This window comes from Enhydra lutris, unplaced genomic scaffold (assembly GCF_002288905.1).
Source record: "Enhydra lutris kenyoni isolate GAN:26980312 unplaced genomic scaffold, ASM228890v2 scaffoldscaffold57, whole genome shotgun sequence".
Lineage (NCBI taxonomy): Eukaryota > Metazoa > Chordata > Mammalia > Carnivora > Mustelidae > Enhydra > Enhydra lutris.
In genome coordinates, this window is record NW_019154141.1 from 11203014 (window position 1) to 11224909 (window position 21896).

Genomic DNA, 21896 nt, shown 5'->3' on the forward strand with positions numbered 1-21896 from the left:
TTTTTTGCTTTGGCTATTCCGGGGGTCTTTTGTGGTTCCACACAAATTTTATGATTGTTCTAGTTCTGTGAAAAATGCTGTTGGAATTTTGATAGGGATTAAATTAAATCTGTAGATTGCTTTGGGTAGTAACCATAGATCTGCTTTCTGTTACTAAAAATTAGTTTGCATTTTCTAGAATGTTATCTAAATGGAATAATGTGGCAAATACTCTTTTCTAACTGGCTTCTTTCATTCACCATGATTATTTTGATTCTTTCATGTTGTTATGTGTATCAATAATTCATTTTCATTGCTGAATAGTATTCCATTATATGGGTGTGCCACAATTTATCTGCTCACCATTGATGGACATTTGAGTTGTTCTAATTTTTGGCTATTAAAAATAAAGCTTCTATGATTATGCATGTATAAGTCTTTGTATGGATACATACTTTCATTTCTCTTGGGGCAAATAACTGGAAGTAGAATGGCTGGTTCATATGGTAAGTGGGTGTTTAAGTTTTTAAAAAAATATTTTCCACAGTGGTTGTACCATTTTACATTCCTACCAACAGTGTATAAGGGCTCCATTTTCTTCACATTTTTGCTAATACTTGCTATAGTAAGTGTTTTTAATTTTAGACAGTTTAATAGGTATTTAGTGGCTTTTGTTTGTGTGTGGCTTTTATTTGCATTTCCTTTATGATTAATGATGTCAGATATCTTTTCATAAGCTTATTTGCCTTTCGGCTGTATTACTGAATTTTGAGAGTTCTTCGTATGGTCTGGAAACAAGTCCTTTATCAAATAAATTTACTATGTATTTTCTCCCAATTTGTGGATTATTTTTTGTTCTCTTAAGAGTGTGCTTTGCAAGGTAGAAATTCTTAATTTTTATGGAGTCCAGTTTATCCATTTTTTTTTCTTTTGTGGGCTATGCTTATGGTGTCATATCTAAGAAATCCTGCCCAACTGAAAGTCATAAAGCTTTTTCTCCTGTATTTTCTTTTAGACATTTTATAGTTTTAGATTTTACATTTCAATCTTTGAACCAATTTGAGTTCATTTCTGTATGAAATGAACTATGGTTACTACCCAAAGCAATCTACAGATTTAATTTAATGGTTTGGATTGATGTTTGCTTTTTTGCCTATGGATATCCAATTGTTCCAGCACCATTTGTTGGAAAGACTATCCTTTCTCCATTCAACTGCCTTGGAACCTGAAAATAAATTGTCTGTATCTCTCCTTCTGGACTTCCATTCTGTGTCTTTGATCTGTTTGTCTAAATTTACACTAATATCACAAAGCCTTGAAAGTGTATCTTCATAAGTCTTGTAATCAGGTAACATTAGTCCTCCAACTTTGTTCTTCTTTTTCAAAGCTGTTTTGGCTATTCTAAGAGCTTTACATTTCTATATGAATTTTAAGAATTAGCTTGCCAAATTCTACAGAAAATTCTGCTGGGATTTTGATCTGTAGACAAATTTGGGGAGAAGTGATATCTTAACAATACTGAATCTTCTGATCCATGAACCCTTTTTAGCTCTTCATTTATTTAGGTCTTCTTTAATTTTTCCCAGGAATATTTTATAGTTTTCAGTGTGCAAGCCTTTTACATATTTCCCAATTTATTCTAAGTATTTTATACTTTTGATGCTAATATAAGTAATATTTCTTAAAATGTCAACTTCTAATTGTTGATTGCTAGATATTAGAGATAAATTAATTGATCTTTTATCCTGAAAACCTGATAAACTCACTTATTAGTTCTAGTAAACTATTTATAGATTCCATCAGGTTTTCCACATAGATAATCATTTTATCTGCAAATATAGTTTTGCATCTTCCTTTCCATTTTGAATAGATTTCTTTTTCTTGATGTATTGCACTGACTGGAACCTTCAGTGCAATGTCAAATAGAAGTAATGAGAGAAGACATCCTTGCCTTTGTCGTGATCTTGAAGAGAAAGCACTTGTCTTTTGCCATTCAATATGATGATTTAGGTTTTTTTGTAGAAGTCTTTTATCAAGATGAAGAAGTTTCCTTCCATTCCTAGTTTGCCAAGCATATTTTTTTAATTGGTAATCAGGAATGGGTATTAGATTTTTCAGATACTTTTTTCCACCTATTACAATGATTGTATGATTTTTTTTTTAGTTTATTCAGTTGGGTAAATTACACTGATTTCCAAATATTAAACCAATCTTGCAATCCTGAGATAAACCCCACTTTGTCATGATATAACATCTTTTCATATATTGTTGGATTTGATATAATAAAATTTTGTTTAGAGTTTTGTTATCTGTGTTCATGAGAGATAATTGGTCTGTTTTTTTTTTTTTCTTGTAATGTCTTTGTCTAGTTTTGAAAAAGCAAAAGTTGGCCTTAAAAATGAGTTGAGAAGTAGCCCCTTCTCTTCAGTTCTCTGATAGAGTTTGTATAGAATTGGCATTATTTCTTCCTTAAATGTTTGGTAAAATTCACCAGTGAAGCCACGTGGGTTTGAAGCGTTCTTTGTGAGAAGGTTGTAAACTACACACACTGTTTCTTTAAGTTACCATTTTACTTTAAGTAACTTAAAGTTATCTTTAAGTTGCTATTTAAGTTACATATTTATTTTTGAGTAGTTCATGTCTTTTAAGAAATCTGTCCATTTCATCTTGAACTTATTGACATAAATTATTTTATAATATTCCTTTATTCTTTTAACATATGTAAAATTCATACTGATGTCACCCCTGTCATTTCTTTTTTTTTTTTTTTTTAAGATTTTATTTATTTATTTGACAGATGGAAATCACAAGTAGGCAGAGAGGCAGGCAGAGAGAGAGGAGGAAGCAGGCTCCCCACTGAGCAGAGAGCCTGAAGGGGGCCGAGACCCAAGCCGAAGGCAAAGGCTTTAACCCACTGAGCCACCCAGGTGCCCCACCCCTGTCATTTCTGATATTGATAATTTGTGTCTCCTCTTATCTTTTCTAGGTCAATATGGCTAGAGGTTTATCAATTTTATTTACCTTCTCTAAAAACTGTCTTTTCATTTCACTGACCTCTCTATTTTCCTGTTTTCCATTTTCTGCATTTCTGCCTTGATTGTTATTATGCTATTCCTTCTCCTTACTCAGTGATTAATTTTCTTTTCTTTTTCTACTTTCTTAAAAGTGGATGCTAGGGAAGCTGAACCCTGTGTTAGCAACATCCCATATGTTGATATGTTTTCAGTTTTAGTCAATACAAAATAGTTCTTAATTTCCCTTTTGATTTCTTTGATGCACAGGATTACTTAGAAAGTAATTAATTAATTAATTAATTGGAAAAAAGTATCTGAAAAATCTAATACCCATTCCTGATTACCAATTACAAAAAAATAAGCTTGGCAAACTAGGAATGGAAGGAAACTTTTCTAACTTGATAAAAGACTTCTACAAATTGTTTAGTTTCCAAATATTTGGAGATTTTGAAAAATCTTTAAAAATCTGTTAATTTCTAATTTAATTCCATTGTGGTCACAGAACATATGTTGAATGACTGAAATCTTAAATTTACTGAGGCTTGTTTTATAGCCATGAATTCTGGTAATAGATGAGATAATGGTCTATTTTGGTAAATATTATGTGTCTACTTGGAAAAAAAAAACATGTATTCTGATTTTGGGTGGAGTGTTCTATAAATGTCAATTAGGTCAAGTAGGTTGATAGTGTTGTTCAAGTCTGCTATATCTTTACTGATTTTTTAATATTTTTTTTCTGTCAATTGTTGAGAGAGGGATATTGAAATCTCTAACTATAATTGTGTATTTATTTGTATCTCTTTGCCATTCTCCTTGATATATTTTGAAGTTCTGTTATCAGATGGATAAATTTTTAGGTTATTTATTTTTTTATTTGTTGACATTTCTATCATGATGGAATAATCTCCTTTATTCTTGGTAATATTCTTTGCTGAAATTGACTTTGTCTTATAGTAATATAGCCACTCAAGTTTTCTATTGATTCATGTTAGCATAGCATATTTTTTTCCATACTTATAACCTATTTATATCTTTCTATTGAAGATGATTCTTGTAGACAGCATATAGTTGGTTTGTGCTTTTTTATCTAGTGTGACAACTTTTTAAATTAGAGTGATTATACCATTTATATTTAATGTAATTATTTTTATGATTACATTTAAAGCTACTGTCTAATATTTTCTCTGTGCCCCATCTGTTCTTTGTTTCATTTTTTTTTCTTTTTCTTTCTGCTTTTGGATTGACTGAGTACATTTTATTATTTTATTTCTTTGCTAATTAGTTACAACTCTGGTTTTGTTATTTTATTGATTGCTTATTGGTTTGTAGTGTTCATCTTTAACTTATCATAGTCTATCTTCAAATGATATTATATGAATTCATGATTGGTATAAGAACCTTCCAATATATATGATACTTCCATTTCTCCCCTCCTGGGCCTTTGTGCTACTGCTTTCATACATTTTACTTTCAGTTATAAACAGCACACCATATTATTTTTTTTGTTTAAACAATAAGTTAACTCTTTTATTGAAGTATAGTTAATATAATATTAGTTTCAGATGTACAACATAGTGATTCAACAATTATATATGTTATGAAATGCTCACAGCATTAAGTGTATTACAGTATTATTGACTATATTCCCTACATTGTACTTTTCATCTGGTGACTTATTTATTTTATAATGGGAAGTTTTTACCTCTTAATCCTTTTCACCCATTTTGACTATATCCCCACCCTCTCTGCTTTAGCAACCATGTTTGTTCTCCATATTTATGAGTGTGTTTCTCTCTTTTTTATTGTCATTGTTTGTTCATTTGGTTTTTTTTAAGAGTCTACATATAAATGAAATCATATTATATTTGAATATTTAAATAGTAAGAAATATCTTACATATTTACCTATGTAGTTACCAGTTCTAATGTTCTTCATTCTTTTATGTTGATCCACCTTTCCACCTGGTATCATTTTCCTTCCACTTAAAAATATTTCCTTTAGCATTTCTACAGTGTAAGTCTACTAGTGATGAATTCTTTCAGCTTTTGTATGTCTCAGATGGTCTTTTTTTTTGCTTTTGTTTTTGAAAGATCTGGCTATAGAATATTAGCTTGATAGTCAATGGGTCCCCTCTCCTCTTCACTGCTTTAAAGATGTTGCTCTACTGAGTTCCATTATTTCCAACAAGAGATATGTTGTCATTACTGTCTTCGTTTCTCTATATGTTATATGTGGTTTTTTTCCTTTGGCTGCTTTAAAGATTTTCTCTTTATTGATGGTTTTGAGCAGTTTGATTATGATGTGTCTTTGTGTAATTTTGTCTGTGTTTCTTGCGCTTAGAGTTTACTGACCTTTTTGGATTTATGGTTTATTGGGTTTACCTGTTTGGAAAATTTTAGGGTATTATTTTTTCAAAATTTCTTATATTTCCTCTCCTTCAGGGTAAGTACACATATATTAGGCCACTTGAAGGGGTTACATGACTCACTGAGTTAAGTAGAGGCATGGGTTTTTTAGTTTGGGTTTTTTTAACATGTGAAATACAGTTATAACTTTTTAAAAAGACTTATTTACTTATTTGAGATAAAGAAAGCAAGAGTGATTGGGACAGAGGGAGAGAGAGCAAACTCCATGCTGAGCCAGGAGCTCAATGCGGGGCTCAATCTCATGACCTTGAGATCATGACCTGAGCTGAAACCAAGAGTGGGACACTTAGCCAACAGCACCACCCAGGCACCCCAGTTACAACTTTTTAAATGTCTTTGTCTGCTAATTGTAACATCTGTGTAGATTATTGGTTTGTTTTGATTGATTTATATCCCCAATACAGAACATATTTCAGACCTTTCAGACTCTTCTTAGAAGTCTGCCCTCTTCCTGTGTACTATCAACCCAAAGTGAGACTTTTGGGTTGGAAGGAGATACTTCTGAACTAAACTACTGATCAGTGTCACCCAGTTCTCATCTCTATCTTACTCTAGGCATACCATACCCCCTACTATCCTTACCTTTCTGTTGGGCACCTCTGTCCTGTCTATTTATTTATAATATTCTAGAGCAGCAGTTGGCCAACTGGTCCCTGCCCAATCATCCAGGCCATATGCCTCAAGAATTCCTTTTTGCACAGCCCTGTGATGCCCTTGGCCTGCCTCTTCTACCTACTCAAGTAACTCCTTTACCACTAATTTAATTACCTATGTTTCCATTTATAGGATTTTGCCTAGCCGTATGGCCTGCTGTCTCTGTCAATTCAAAAATAATATTGAGGTTGTCTGCAAGACAGTCAAGCTGCATTGTGACAGTGAATGTATGACAAATGCCACACATTGTGGTGAGTCTGAATTGCCTTATGATAAACTTATAAATTTTTATTTAATTTTTTATTTTTAATCAACAATGATAAAATTTTTAAGTAATGTCACTGCATTATTTTTATTCATTCAGAGTCAAATCCCTAAATCTCTCTTTTTTAAAAAAAAAAAAGAGTTATTTATTTGAGAGAGAGAGCATCAAGTCGAGGAAGGGGCAGAGGGAGAGAATCTCAAGCAGACTCCCTGCTGAGTGCAGAGCCCAGTGCGGGGCTCAATCCCATAACCCCGAGATCATGACTTGAGCCAAAACCACGAGTCATACACTTGAGACACCCAAGTACCCTCAAATCCCTAAATTCCTAAGAACTACTCCTTTATTAAAAGTTAGATTCTCAATTACCTTATTAAATAATTACCCCCAAATGCAAAATTGTTCATATAGTGCACTACAGTTTGTAAACTTATATTATATGCATTACATCTCAGGTGCCCTTTGTCTTATAGGACAGAAAAAGATATATTTTTGTTTATTTCGTTTATTTTTACAAGTTATATTATAAGAGTAAAAGTGATGCTGATTTATAAAAAAGTTGTATTCAGAGCCTGAAAGTTTCTGTGTTCCCTAACCAGAAGCTGCTACCTTCTAATGGAAAGAGAGGGCTCTTCTATTCTTGAACTGCCCAACTCTGAACTTGTTCTGAATCCTAAGCTCTTCTGTCCAAAAACACTCAGGTGTTAAGTATTTTTCTGTATACTATGTTTTATTGTAACTAACTTGATGACTTCCAAAATGTGCTTTTGCACCCGGATAGCTGGAATATGAGTCCCTATCAATGATCTATGGTACATCAGAAATAACACTGCTATTTCTGTAAATACAGTGTTGCTTATTTTTCAAAACAATTTTTTACCAATTCTATTACTCCCTTCTCCCTTAGAGTTGGGGAGAAGAGGCATGTTTAATCTCCTTTTACAGGTGAGGAAAACTGTGACCAGAGGTGTTAAGTGCTGTAGCCTAGCACTCAAGTGTCTTCTTGTTTTGGGCTCTCAGCAAGCCTATTGCTTCTTCTTTCTTGTGACCCTTATTACCTCCTCCTCTGACCCTCACCACCACCACTAAAAATACTTCTATTTCTCCTGGAAAAGAAACCCAGCTGCACAATGCTCTGCAGTATACACAGCGGCACACTTGACCTTCAGGTAGTTGGAAGCTCTGGATGATTCCCTAAGTAAACCTAGAAATATTAGAAATGAAAGTGAAATAAGCATCTGACTAACGTTTCTTTATCCCTTCTGCATTTTAAGATCTCAAGTATCATTCCCTTAATTTATTGAACATTCCACATTGGCACATCTCTCATACCTGGGAAATTTAACCTACATCCCAGATCCCTGCCCACATTTAAACAAAGAGCCAGAGTAGACATAGTGGGTTTTTTTCTGATTAGAGCTTATGTTATATGAACTGCAATATATGGGAGCAGGGACCAAGCAAGGAATTGGTGGGTAGGTAGAGAAGGCATATCCAGATGAGGACCTATAACAGGGGGTGCAGTCATGGGCATCTGTGATGGCAGTAAGAACACAAGCACACTGAAGAAAGGAAGGAAGACACCTCATGCTCTCTCTGCATCTGAAGCAGGACAGGATGGGGTATATGAATGCCAGGAGTCACTGTAGATCTGTGCACAGTTTAGCTGAGTGTCTGCCAGCCTTGACTTTTTTTGAGTCCCGATGGGCAATCGGGCCTTGGGGACCCCTGGAATTATCCCAAATATAGTTATTCACACTATGGAAATTTCTGAGTAAATGTTTTTTAAAAAACATCCTTTTCTCCTTTTGTTGTTGCCAGTCATAGATTCAAGTTTGAGTTTGTCTCCTCTCTAAATGGTACTAAAATATTAGCCGATTCTTAATTTATTTGACTGGGATATAGGACTGTCGACTGACAAAAAGCTGTACTAGCAGTTTTTCATTATCAAAACTAGTCTCTTCTTTGTTGATAGATGAAGAAGTATCTATAAGGAATACAGAAGGCTCATTCATGAAGGTATTGAAAGCCCGGAAGAAGAGCACCAGTACTGAGCTGACTATTGAGCCAGAGAAGGCATCCTCAGACAAAAATAGTGTCAGTCTAGCCTTTATCAATGAGCAGCTAGACTTTAATGATGAAAGTGATGTTATTAGTGCGCTGAATTACATATTGCCTTATTTCTCAGAGGGAAATCTAGAAGATGTAGAATCAACATTATTACCATTCATTAAACTTCTGTTTTCAAATGCACAAGATGGAGACAAGCCCACGGGTCCCTTGACACACGACACAGGGAGCCTATCTCTTAAACCTGGACCCAACAATTCAACTTACAAAAATAAACTGAAGAAACTCTATTTTCTGGAAAATTTGTTAGATGCAGAAATTCAAGAAAAAATTGATGAGGTGAAAAAGAAAGAAAAAACTGCCATGCTTATACGTTCCGGTCTTTTCGGTCCCAAATTTAAACGCCAGATCTTTCCAAAGAAATTGGAAACTGCCCAAGCACAGGAAGACAGCCTCGCCAAGGCTGAGCATGTAGGGAAAAAGATGCTGAGAGTGAAAAAGGTCATCAAGGGCCCCAAGGGCCTACGGAAAAGGTACTTCAAAGAAATGGGCCGTCAGAGCAACCAGAGGAAACAGAATGCCCAGCCATTTGTGGAGAACATGGCCAAAGAAAGAAGGCTCGGGAGACCATCTCCAAGGGAGCTGGAGCAGCTTCACATGGCGCAGAGGCCCAAGAAATTAGTGGGAGACTCCTTCAATACAGAGCCTTCATTCATAAAGGAGCACAAGGCAGCAGTCTCTTCCTTCCTGAAACAATACTCATTGGGCAGGCCTTCTGCCTCCACTGCTCCGAAATCCCTACCTGAGGTGAAAAACAAATCAAAAGACTTAACCTACACCATTTTTGTTTTAGAGGATGCAAATGCTAGAGTTAGGAATATGAAGGCTCCCAGACCAGTCTCACATTCTGGAAAGAAGTACATCTTTCATAAAACTCGCTCACGTGTGGTCCACAGAGAACCCAAGGCCAAACAGAATCGAAAATTCAAAAAGAAAAGTCCTCTCAGAAATAGACTGATGCTGGCAAAGAGGCCTCCATTCTCTGCAGTCAGGAGCCTCATAAATTCCCCCTCACGGGAGGCTTTTTCATCTTCAGGAGAAATGAGTTCTCAGGAAAATCCTTTTCCGGAATTATTTACTCTTTCAGAACCAATTAGGGAAAACACCACTGTGGAAAACACTACTGCGCAGAATGTTTTTGAAGAATCTATTTCTGCAGGAAATATGACTGTGCCAGAACAAACCCTCCCTGAATTCGGGAACCATGAGAATCTTCCCAGGGCACATTCTGTGGCTACTGGAGACAACTTTATGCCAACTGTTAAACAAACCAATGAAACACAATGGGAATACCACAACGTGGGCACTGAATTGCCCCCGAAGCCCACAGAGTTCACTGTGTCGAAGCACTCAGCCACAGGGGATCTATTTGAAATTCAGCTAAACCAGCAACTACGGTCCCTTATCCCCAATAATGATGTGAGAAGGCTCATTTCTCATGTTATCCGGACTTTGAAAATGGACTGCTCCGAGACCCACGTGCAACTAGCCTGTGCCAAGCTCATCTCCAGAACAGGCCTCCTGATGAAGCTTCTCAGTGAGCAACAAGAAGTAAAGGTGTCCAAAGCAGAGTGGGATACGGACCAATGGAAGACTGAGAACTATATCAATGAGAGCACAGAAGTCCAGAGTGAACAGAAAGGGCAGGAGTCCAGTGAGGTGAGGAAAACTCCTGAAACATGGGATCTGGACTTTGAGTCAGTTTAGGAAATGCCATGAACTCACCCAAGCCCAAAGACCAGGGGTGGCCTAGTCTGGGTCTTGTCTTGGCCAGGTAACGTTGGCTGAGACACATGACCTGCCACTTTGCTCATTTAGTGCCACTATCCCCCGGGTATATGAGAAGGGGACCTAATGTGCAAGATAAATAAATTTTGAAGAAAATGCTGATGATAAGATTACATAACACCTTAGATTTGGTATGTCCCTTAAGACTCTGTAAGCCACTCATCTGAAAGAATGGGGTTTTAGAGTAGCTGAAGAATAGTTAGCTTTTATCCTGTCTTTTTGTTTTCTAAAAAAAAACCTGTTCTTTTTTTTTTTTTTTTTTTTTTTAGCTCACAAAAGAAGTTCCAGGTTATGGCTATAACAACAAACTCATCTTGGCAATATCTGTGACTGTAGTAGTGATGATTTTGATTATAGTTTTCTGTCTCATTGAGGTAAGGACAACCATTAATTCAGATTTCCAGAATATCTTCTATCTTTATAATAGATTCAGAACCCACAAATTGAAAATCAAAGCCACTTTTCCACCTACTACTACTTGATATTCCTCTTCAGTCTGGAGGACTGAAATCTGCTTTGTTCCTTTACTGCCAAGTATATTCCAGGGAATTTTAAAAGAACCCCCCACTGCCAGGAGATCTGTGGATTGTAACCAAGGCAACAAGCCATTAGACTGTCTGAGACATTAAGTTTAAGAAGGCCAGAGTTGACATGATAGTAACATTTCTTCAACTCAAAATTATGTTGATTAGATGTACTCACCCATGAGTCTCAGACTGCCACTGCTTTCTTTCCTTGGCTGAAATGATGACAGAGAAAGTCTCTCCACCCTCCTGGAACCATCAGCCATCCTGGAAGAAAGGACACGACTTACAGATAAAAGTGTCATCTTGTTGATTCATTAGACTTACTTAGCAGCTTTCTCCTCCACTGTGTAAGGTGTTGTGTGAATAGCTTCAGTTCAAACACTGCAGCCCAAATCCTGCAGCAGGCTACCTCGAAGCACCTCAGATTTATAGTCTGCTGCTGGAGCTTGCCTGTTTACCTTTTCTTCAATCCTTTAATGACTTCTTCCTTTTCCCAACAGGCAGGTGCTAACATTTTTTAAAAGAATGATTTAACAATGGGCGCCTGGGTGGCTCAGTGGGTTAAGCCGCTGCCTTCGGCTCAGGTCATGATCTCAGGGTCCTGGGATCGAGTCCCACATCGGGCTCTCTGCTCAGCAGGGAGCCTGCTTCCCTCTCTCTCTCTCTGCCTGCCTCTCTGTCTACTTGTTATCTCTCTCTGTCAAATAAATAAATAAAATCTTAAAAAAAAAAAAAGAATGATTTAACAAGTTGACAGTCTTGACTTATCCCACCAATCCAAACTCATTTACCTTGTGTACCTTTTCTACTGTCCTAGCAGGTCTCCGTTCCAGCCAAAGCCACCCCTCACCGCACCCTAGTCACCCCATGCCCATTCCTGCTTTTGTTGGTGCCTTTGCCCATCTGAAATTCCCTCTTAATTCACTCTGCCTGTGGAAGTACCATGAGTCTCTCAAAAGCCAATGCAAGTTCATCATTCTCCAAAGAGCCTTCCCTGAATTCTCCAGCCCTCCTGGTCCTAGTCCTTCTGTGAGATTTGTCACCATTTCTTAGGGTCCATATTGATGCATTCCCCTCCCCTGAAAACAATAATAAGGTAAACAACTTTTTAAAAGGCAGCTCCCCGAGAGAGAAACAAAAAACATCAACACATGGAGCAGAGCAGAGCTATGTAAGCATCAAGTGGCTTCCTGGTTTATCGGACTTAAGTAAAAATGGACTGGATATATGAACTGCTAAAGAGAAACATGTCTGTCTGCAGGAAGGTTGGTCAGTAGTAAAACCATAGAAATGTGAGGAAGAGCCCACCATGGGCCGTGCCCATCCTAGGCTTCCCCAAGAGTAGAGATGGCCCCTCAAGCAGCATATGAGCGTTAAGCCCACTAGTGAGGCTGTGCCTGTCGGGGAGATGGATGGATCTGGCTACTTCAGTCCTTTCCGTCAAACACTGGATTCAGCTGGTTACTTTCCTTCTAATTCTCTTCTCACCAAGTAGCCTTCTAATTGTGTTTCAGTGCGCCATGGAGGCCAGTGTCCCCGGGAGCTAGTTCCCAACCATGTAGACACAGATGCCCTATCTGCGGAACAGATATATTTCCCATTGTCAAGTGATAACCTGGCATTCTGATTTTGATCCATCCTGGGGCACTGATAAAGTGAGATTGCCTCTATAGGAAGAAGTGAGTTTGCTTTTGTTAAGGACAGAGTCTGACTGCTGAGCCCAGGAGTCTAGGAACTGGCATGGGGTCAGCTTACCAAGGTCGCTGGGAAGATATATCACTGTCCATTGTCCTGATAGTACTCTCTGTATCTTCAGGTGGCCTGTGGCTGAAAGCCAAAGCTTTCAGGGAAGTTCTGTAAATTCCTATTGCTGTTTTTAATTTCTGTGTAGTTTAGCCTTTTGTTTGTATTTATGTGGTTGCATTATTTCCTCTCCTTATTTTGATGATGAGCTTTTTGAGGACGGAGACCATGCAGTGCTTTTCCTGCAGTAGACAATAATGGCGTTCAAAGGAGGAGAGATGAGGCATTATGTCGACTTCACAATGAGCAATAAGGCAGCCTAATATTTGAAGTAGCATACAGAATCCAGCAATAGACAGACCCATGTGTTCCTAGGACTTTTGAAATGTTACCTTTTAGTATTCAAATCAGTGGAAGAAAAGAAGTAAATGGTAATAGAACAACTGCTTGATTATTTAGGAGGAAAATAATAGCAGAGCCTCATTTCTCACCTTAAACATATTTCAGTAAATGTAAAAAAAAGGAAAAGAACCCGTAAAACTGTTAGAGGAAAACAGAAGCAATATTTTTTATCATCTTGTGATGGGAAAGAGCTTTATGATCTGACACCATGGGCAGAAACCTTTGATAGATTTAATCATCTTGTCTGTGACACCATCAGCAAACTTGGCACTGATCTATGCCAAGCATAGGAAGAATCTCCCACACCCGATTTAATCCCCACAACCCTGTGAGGATGATATTACCATCCTTCTTTGATACCTAAAAGGGAATCAGCTAAAGGCCCCAGTGGCAAAACCCAAGGCAGAACCCTGTTTCGCCTGACTGCAAAGCCTGTGCTCCGGTTCCACTGTTTTGTCTCCTTAAAGATGTAAACACTGACAAATATTTAAAACATTGAAATTCAGTGAAAGCCACTAAAAGGATTAATATATTTTTATAAATCAACAGGAAGACCAACAATCCAGGGGTGAAGGGGGCGAGGACTATGAAGAATGATGGGCAAGGACCGAATCTGCCAGTCCTCTCCTCATGCCTTCTGGCATGTGGGTCTTGTTAACGAGGCCTTTGTTGCCTCTCTACTGTTTTCTTCTATACTCTTATAACATTTTATTTATATTTTTTAATATGTGTAGAATCTGTTTTGGTTTTGGGGATGGTTGAGGTAAGGGATCTAACTTTTTTCACCCCCTGCATAAAGATCCAGTTACTTTAAAATCTTTTATTGAACGATTCATTCTTTCTTCACTGATCTAAAATACTATTTTTTATCTAGACTCAATTCAATCCAGTTTCTTTCCCTGTACCAGTATCACACTATGTACTTAATTCCAGTTGCTTTATAATAACATATTTTGATGTCTGGTAGGGTAAGCTCCTGCTCTTTGATCTTCTTTTTCTCTCATTTTGTAGCTAGGCTTGCATATTTTCTCCACCAAATGTCATCCGGCCAGTTTTTGTTTTAAAAAAAAAAAAATTATCTTGGGATTTGAATAGGATTGCTTTGAATTTATAGGTTAATTTGAGGAGACCTGACATCTTTGCAATATTCTAGGAAGATGGTATCTCCCATCATGTATTCATTTCTTCTTAAGAACTCTTCCTTCAGAAGAGTTTTAATATTTTCATCTCATAGGTCATACCCATTCTTTGCTATAAGTTTACTCCTAGGTACCTTATGCCTTTTATTGATATTGTAAATGGGATCATTCCTCCATTCATTGATTAGCTATTTATGGAATGTAGGATCACTATTGTGGTTTGCATGTTGAGCTCTCCATTTTGTATCTAGCCATCTTATTGACTTCTCATACTTAAGTAAAAATTTAGTCAATTCTCCTGGGCCTCTCAGGTTGTTCATAATTTCATAGGCAAATATGTTTTGTTTCTTCCTAATACTTCATTTTTCCTACTGCATTGATTAGGACCTCCTCAACAATGATGAATAGTAGCCAGAATAATAGGCATCCCACTCTTGTCCTTGACTTTAAAACAATGCTGCTGCTTAGGTTTCTGGTAGATACTTTTCTTTTCCTTCTTCTAAGAATTTTTATTAGGAATTATCTGTTGAATGTCATCTAAAACCACCAATAAAATGTATTGCCAACTGCACACAAGATCCCAAGTTAGGTATTGTGGAAGAACAGAGGACTATTAAACCAAATTCCTGTTCTCAAAAAAGTTATCCTCTCATTGGCTAGATAAGACCTAAAATACAAAGGAATGAAAAAGATTTGGATGCAGTGGTCATCGAGATGGGTAACTGTGATCATGTTTTCTTCCAAAACAGATTTATTCTCATAGAACAGCATCAGAGGAAGGTAAAGAAGGAAACTCAAGGTAAATATTAGTCTGGCAATTGTTAAAGTAGAATTTTAGAACTAGATTTTAGAACTCCTCTCTATTTCAGTCCTCTTATTTTACTCCCAGGACACCACCAAAGGCAGAAAGAACATTTATTTGGCCTAATGCTTTTCCTGGATCCAGCAAAATTAGCTCCCCAGCCAAACCTGAGTTAGGAGGAGACTGGCACAGAGCATCTGCTGGTCACCAATCTTTTAAAAAAAGAGGGTGGTATGGGGAGGTGATGGTTCCTGCTGGTAGTGAGCATCAAGCCTTCTCAGAGGCTCCGGGGAAAGGGTAGGGAGGGCCACAAAATCTTGGGCAAAGAGGGCTAGTCTTCAAGGCTGATGGAAGGCAGAATATATGACTCCTTCTCATAAAGTTGCAGGAAAACTTCCCTCTTCCTCCTCCTCCTGGTTTTCAAGTCCCCACTCACCATTCCCTTTGTACAGACCCCATAGAATTGTAACTGGGAGAGGCCTTAGATAATAGTTTGTCTCTTCCTTTTATAATAAGGAAATGGAAAAGAAGCAGGGGAAGGTAAATTGTCCCATGGTCATACTGCTAGTGAGTGTCAGAAGATGGCTCCTTTCCAGCCGGGCACTCCCTCTCTGATTACACTGCCCTTGGGCTGTGAGCTACATTTTATGTCACAACTCAATACACACATACCGTAGAGATATGAGCAGTTTCTAAGACAAACTTACCATATACTCTCATTTTTTCTATACTGTTTGTATTCAAAAAGAATATTTTGTGTTTTAGTGCTGGTTGTGACCTTTAAGCTCATTTCACGACTCATTCATCAGTGACAGCCTACAGTGTGAAAGGCAGTGAGCTAGATAACTTTGCTGGTTGGACTCAGGCATTTTCTTGGTGCAATTCAACTTGCAGGATAAAGCAACTAGGGAAATAGAAGCACCTCTCCTTCCCCCTCCCCAGCAAATGATGCCTATGAGACTGAGTGCATTGGGGACCACTGTAAAATGCTTCTGGAGAGAGTAAGGTGCTTATTCCGTGCAGTTGCCCAGTTTGTTCACTGCATGAGGGCACTTGGCCAAGGTCCCAGGTGAGCGGGATGAAAATCCCGCCTGCATGCCATGTTGAGCCACATGCAAAGATCTCCCCAGAGACATTGTGGGGCCGTTATGGATAGATGTGGGAAAATTCTGGAAGCCCAACATGCTTGGGATTATTTTCAAGATCCCAGATCTGTGGTGATTCTGCTTCCAGTGATTCTGGACGGAGGTGTCCTAATAAGACCAGAGATACACATTGTGAGAGTTATGGAAAACGGCATGAGTCACTAATTGTGTGTGTATTTCCTCCAAGGGGCTTCTTTCGGTCTCTGCTGCGGAAGAGATGCTCATCCGAAAATGAGAATCAGGTAAATCTGAGCAGGATAAAGCCCGTGGCTGCAGAGAGCATGGGAAACGCAGAATTAACATCATCCTTTCTGTTTTCTAGGAGGGCTTTTTCTGGAGAAGGCGGCCACTTTGGCTTCGGGACATGTACAGACCTCTCAATGCCACACGCAAGAAAAACATGGCACAGAAGTTACACGACAAGGATTCTTCTGATGAGGATGAGATTTTCAACAAGGAACCAGGGTACCTGATTTACGGCTCTTATCTCAAATGAGGAAACTATGAAAAGTTGAACTGTCCCTTTGCAGAGTAAAAGCCTTTGGCATTCTTCTCCTTTTTGCAGAGAGAAAAGTGAAGCCCCAGCAGAGAAGGCTCAGGCCACAGATTCGACTGCTGAAGAGCTGGGTGAGGAGAGCGAGACCGCCGCAGAGACCGTCACGGAGTGAGCCCATCCTGCCTCAGGCCACCTACAGAGTTTATTTTCTGATATTGGCTTCTCAGCGTTGCTTGTAAAATACTTATTTTTCTCATATTAAAATGTATAAGTTCATAACCAATTCTAGCCACGTGGTAAGGAATTAAAATGGAACCAGTTAAACATGTATTATTGAGACAACAGGGGCCACGGGCACAAGGAGCAGGACTGAAGCTAGAATCCCTCGTGGGCGCCAGCGTCCTGCCTGAGGAGCAGCGCGGGCAAAGGAGGATGAGTAGGGGTGTCTCTCCCTCATTTCCCTGATCAAATTAGTCTCTGGAAACCGGAAAACATATCTTCAGGGGGTGTAGACTGGGTAATTAAATCAATGAGCAGTTTATTCTGGTGCTCTCTTTGCTGGCTCACCAAGTCTCAGTAATTCACAACACACTTGACCTCTTGCCCAGAGAAGATCATCTATTTCTGGCACCTCCCGTAAGGGCTTTGGCATTGCCGGAATATTTGAATCACTGAGCCTAGCTCCACGGCAGGCCTAAACCCTAACTTCCTTCCCAAGTGCGCAATCTCGTGCACAAAATGTGTGCCCTGTCTTGGCAAGTAGAGGGTTCTTCACCCTTTGAAGGGAGTAGATAATTCACATTGGGGGTTTTTTGGTTTGTTCTCTTAAAAAAAAAAAAAATCCCAACCCTTGGGTAGCTGGCAGGGAGGGGCTGAGGGCTAGGGTAAAGAAGAATGTGTGAGAGCAGTAATTACCCAAGACTGCCCTCCTCAGTCCTTGATTTCAGAAAACATAGTGTTGGGGCCACTTACCCATTCGCATGTACGGCCCTCGCGTCTCCTGACCCCACTGAGGGTCAGATGTGCGCTGCTTGGCTCTCTCCTGCGCAGCCCAGCACCAGACCTACCACCATCTTCCTCACCAACACCAATCACAGCTGCATGATTCCAGGGGATAATGCAGTGCAATCTTTGGAAAAGGCAAGAATTCCTCCACTCCTGCGATGCCTGGGTGGTTCGGTCGGTGAAACGGTCAACTCTGGGTTTCAGCTCAGGTCATGATTAATGTCCGTACACGTAACTGGTGCTCATCACTGTGGGGGCTGGCGCTGGTGAACGTCGGAGACTGGGGGATCGCATGGCTAGCTTTCAGGTGACTTTTACGAGCTGGTTTCCATAGATCCAAAGCTGCTGCTGTCCCTCAAAAGACTGCTGAGGTCACAGCAGCGCCCCAAAGTCCCCAGCTAGGTGACTAGCGGGGAGCATGGAGTCCCGCATGCAGCCTGCGCATCTGCCCCCGCAGACGAGGACAGAATGGCTTCCAGCTCCTTGTTACCTCCCAGATTTCACACAGGTACGCTGTACTGGCAGAACTCTGCTGTCAGGGGAATCTGTGAAACCTGGTTCGTGGGCTTCCAGCACTTTAAGGGAGACGAGGGTTCTACTAGGGATGTGGCCACGAGCTGCTCAAAACTGTGTTTGTGTTTGTGTTCAAGTCTTCACAGGCCAAGCCGAGCTGAATGAAGACGAGGGCTCGGAGAAAGAGAAAATTTAGAGAAAGAATCTGTCGCCCTCAACACCCACATGCCCCACCCGTCCTGAGCCCGTCTCCGAGAGAGAGGGGCCACTCTCACAAGCCTTCTTATGCTCACCAAACTACTGAAGTAGGGCAAAGAGAGCCGGGAGCTGGCAGAAGCAGAGGTTCTGGTCAGGACTGCAGGTCAGCAGGGATTTGAGGGCGGGAGGGCAGGGCAGGGCAGACTGAAGATGACCAGAAGGCTCCACCAGGTTCTTACCGTTGGAGTCCCAGAAGGTCACACTGGCTGGTGGCCGCCCCCATGGAAGACAGGGCCTCTCGGTCCTGGGGCACACCAGGCACGACCAGCTCTGGTCCTAGTGGGGGTGAGATGTTGCTGAGACCTGGGGGATGGCGGTGGAGCACCCCTGGGGGTAGAGGTGGGGAGCACCCTCCTTCAATAAGAGGAGAAGTCCTAGAGGCCTGAAGCAGAAGCGGAACCGTGCTTCAAGGTAAGGCTTTCTGCGTTTCAGGCTAGCGCTGGAGAGGGGTCTGGCACCACACCATGGATGGTTCCAGCTTTCAGGGCCAAAGTAAATTGAGACTTCAACCTGCGAACAGCATAAAGACTTCACGTGGATGTGGGCGACACCCCAGAATGGTGGAGCCACCAAACAGTAGGAGCCTGGCTCCCTGACACGTGATCCACCAAACCAGCCCAGACTGCTGTGCTTAACCAGATGAGAGAGCAATAAGCTTCTTTTTATCTACCACATGACTGTGTTGGGTCTCTACTGTGGCTGAACCTATAGCCTAATGAAGGAGTAAGTACGAGTACTGGGTATCCCTCGCCACAACAATGCTAACTGAGAAACCATCCCCAAACTCAGTGGACTGGAACACCAGTTCTTGCAGGATGGCCAGGACAGCTGTACTGGAATGTTCTGCCGGCTGGGCCAGCGCTGCCTCTCACTGCTGGTCTACAGATCCGCAGGGCTAGCTCTTTGCCACCTGTGTTGGTTCTGGGGCCCAGGCTAGAGAGACTACCAGAAAAAAGCATAATAAGAGGCCAAACAGAAACTTCATCAGGCCTCTTCAAGCCCAGTTACAGAACAATCACACTTTCATTTCTGCCCGTCTCATGGGCCAAAGCAAGTCACATGGCCCAGCCCTGAGGCAGGGGACAGGAAAGCACACTCTGTCCACAGGGACACACAGCAAGAGTGTGGACGCAGGGAGGGCCAATAATCCTATCTTTCCTGGGATGGGACCGAGTCCTGGTTTAGAGGTTATGTACCGAGGCCCTGTTCCTCTAGGTGTCCTCCGTAAATGGAGCAGAGGGAAAGATAGTCCATCAACGTGAAGGCCCCACCGCAGTTCTCTATTAGGGCAGGAACCCTGACAAGGCAAGAATCACATCTCCTTCCTCTCCCCAATGCCTAGTACCAGACCCTGCCTGCAGTGATGACTCAGGATCTTACTGGGTGAATTTTAAACCACTTCTTCATTCTCCACATATGATTTCCTTATGAAATAAACTGACCTCCTACAGGTCAACATATAGTGCTATGAGTTTGCCCCAGAAGCTGCAAAGAGACTGCGCCACTGGGAGCTGGGATTTGTACATAAATCTGTCTACACTAAATCCCATATCCACTGCCTCCCAAAGGAACCTCCAGAAGAAAGGGCTTCTACAAGTTAAACATCAAAACAGGGTAGTGAGGGTCGTCTGGGTAGCTCAGCTGGTTGAGCAACCAGCTCTTGGTTTCTGCTCGGGTCATGATCTCGAGGTCCTGGGATCAGCCTGTGTGGAGCTCCACACTCAGTGGGGAGTCTGCTTCAGGATTCTCTCTCCCTCTGCCCCTCCTCCACCCAAATAAATAAATCTTTAAAAAAAAAAAAAGGTAGTGAAATTTCTTTCTCTGGAGTCCTTTTGAAACTAGAAAGATTCTCATTGCCTGAAACATCCTAAGAGGGAGGCTGTCTAAAGGCATCTGCATGGACTTTGGACAGGGAATCTGCATAGACTTCAGACAATTTGAAGAACAGTGAGATTCGCCACCACAGCCCCCAAGCTCCACAGGGCATCCAGCCCCTCTCATCATCTCTTTTGCCAGCTCTCAGGGCAAAAGCAGAACCGGCTCCCTTAATTTCTGCCTTTCCCCACAGACTTCACACTCCAAAGGAGAACCATTTGAAGAGAGCCGGGATGAACCCCAGAGAATACCACCATTGCCACTGAATTCCAGGGATGGAGTGTGTGGGTGGAAAATATATTTTAGGGCAGTGACTCATGATAAGTTGCTTCCTCCAGTCCCTAAATGGGACTATTCAATGTCAAGCTATCTCGGTCTCGGGCTGATAAAAGCAGACGGATAGGGAACCTAGTGTTGTTATGAGCTGTTGGTCAGCATACATGAATATAAATACGGCTTGTGTAACTTTACCAAATTCACAAAGACATATCACTTGCAGTTCTTTATGCTCCAAGTGAAAGAAATCCTACTAATACGCTTGAACCAAAAACGTCATACAATGGATCAGCTCATATACCTGGGAAGCCTAAGTGCTGGCTGCATCTAGGGCTCAAAGAGCGTCATCCTCTCCCCCATCTGTCCCTCAATTGTGCTTTCCTCTGGTTTCAGGCTTTGAGGGACACTGATGTAGAGGAAAACCCATCCTTAAAGCTTGGACACCGTATCTGGGAAGAGGAGACTCTGATTGGCCAGCCATGGTCACGTGCACATGTGAGGTCAGGCCTTAAACCAGTACTTAAGTCCAGTTAAAGCACAGAGACTGAACTGAAAGTTGAGAGGGAGGTTGTCTTACTGGGAGATAAGGAGGTGAGGTGATAATGGAGAATCAGAGGCTGAAGCTAGATTTAAGGAACACCCACAGATGCGAATGTCAGTAAAATACAAATTCACTTAGGAGCAGGAGTCCATGATAATTTTGGGTCCTTAAGTATTTTTTCCCAATTAGTAGATCCTAAAGGTAGAACTACTATCATGAGCAGGTCCAAAGACTCTTCTGTTTTTTAATATTCGATAGGGATTCTTAACTGCAGATGTGCTCCAGCAGAGAGAGTAAAGAAAGCAAAGAGAAGGGATCCAGGAAAAGGCCAACCCAGGAAGCATCGAGGGAAGATTTCAGGGTGAAAGCTGTGGGACAGGTCAAGGAGCGAGCTGGAGCGCAGGGGAGGACAGAACCCAGACAGAGGGCGACACGAACAATATTACATAGTCACAGTTCTGTTAACACTATCAGTTACCGGGAAAGAGTGACATAACCAAACACCAAAAATGGACTGGGTTGTTAAAGAATTACTTGTCTGTGGTACTAGGAAGTCTGCTGACAGTAACTAAAATGGGTAAATCAAGAGCTAGAAGCACAGGACAGGTGGAGATAAGCACCAGAAGATTCAGCCAGAAATAACCAGCCCCAGTGACCTGGCTCAGAAGGGTGGGCATGGGGAGAGGCAAGAAACTTCCGTGGGTCATTACGTTCCCTCATCATTTCATTTCATACTATCTGAACTGTAAACTGTCTATAATGACATTTGGGGTTTTTAAAAAAATTCATTATTTTGTCAAAGCTTTATTTTTGTCCAGCTTTATTGACGTATAATTGACAAATCAGTAATTAAAAACACTTTAAATCCATTTTTTAAAAGGGTGGGGAGAACCAGCTTCCTACAACAGAACCCAGGAGAAC

The 21896-nt window shown here is 40.7% G+C and overlaps 1 protein-coding gene across 1 annotated transcript in view; it reads left to right on the plus strand.

The window, feature by feature from the left end:
* Positions 1 to 17340, plus strand: part of LOC111158081 (leucine-rich repeat-containing protein 37B-like) — a 56383-nt gene extending 39043 nt beyond the window's left edge. Inside the window, exons 16-22 of the mRNA XM_022519908.1 lie at positions 6206 to 6324; positions 8311 to 8441; positions 9813 to 10124; positions 10523 to 10627; positions 14814 to 14863; positions 16199 to 16476; positions 16577 to 17340. Coding sequence (XP_022375616.1) covers positions 6206 to 6324; positions 8311 to 8441; positions 9813 to 10124; positions 10523 to 10627; positions 14814 to 14863; positions 16199 to 16476; positions 16577 to 16746 — 1165 coding nt within the window. The 3' untranslated portion in view covers positions 16747 to 17340. The remainder of the gene's footprint in view (positions 1 to 6205; positions 6325 to 8310; positions 8442 to 9812; positions 10125 to 10522; positions 10628 to 14813; positions 14864 to 16198; positions 16477 to 16576) is intronic.
* Positions 17341 to 21896: the final 4556 nt, after the last annotated feature.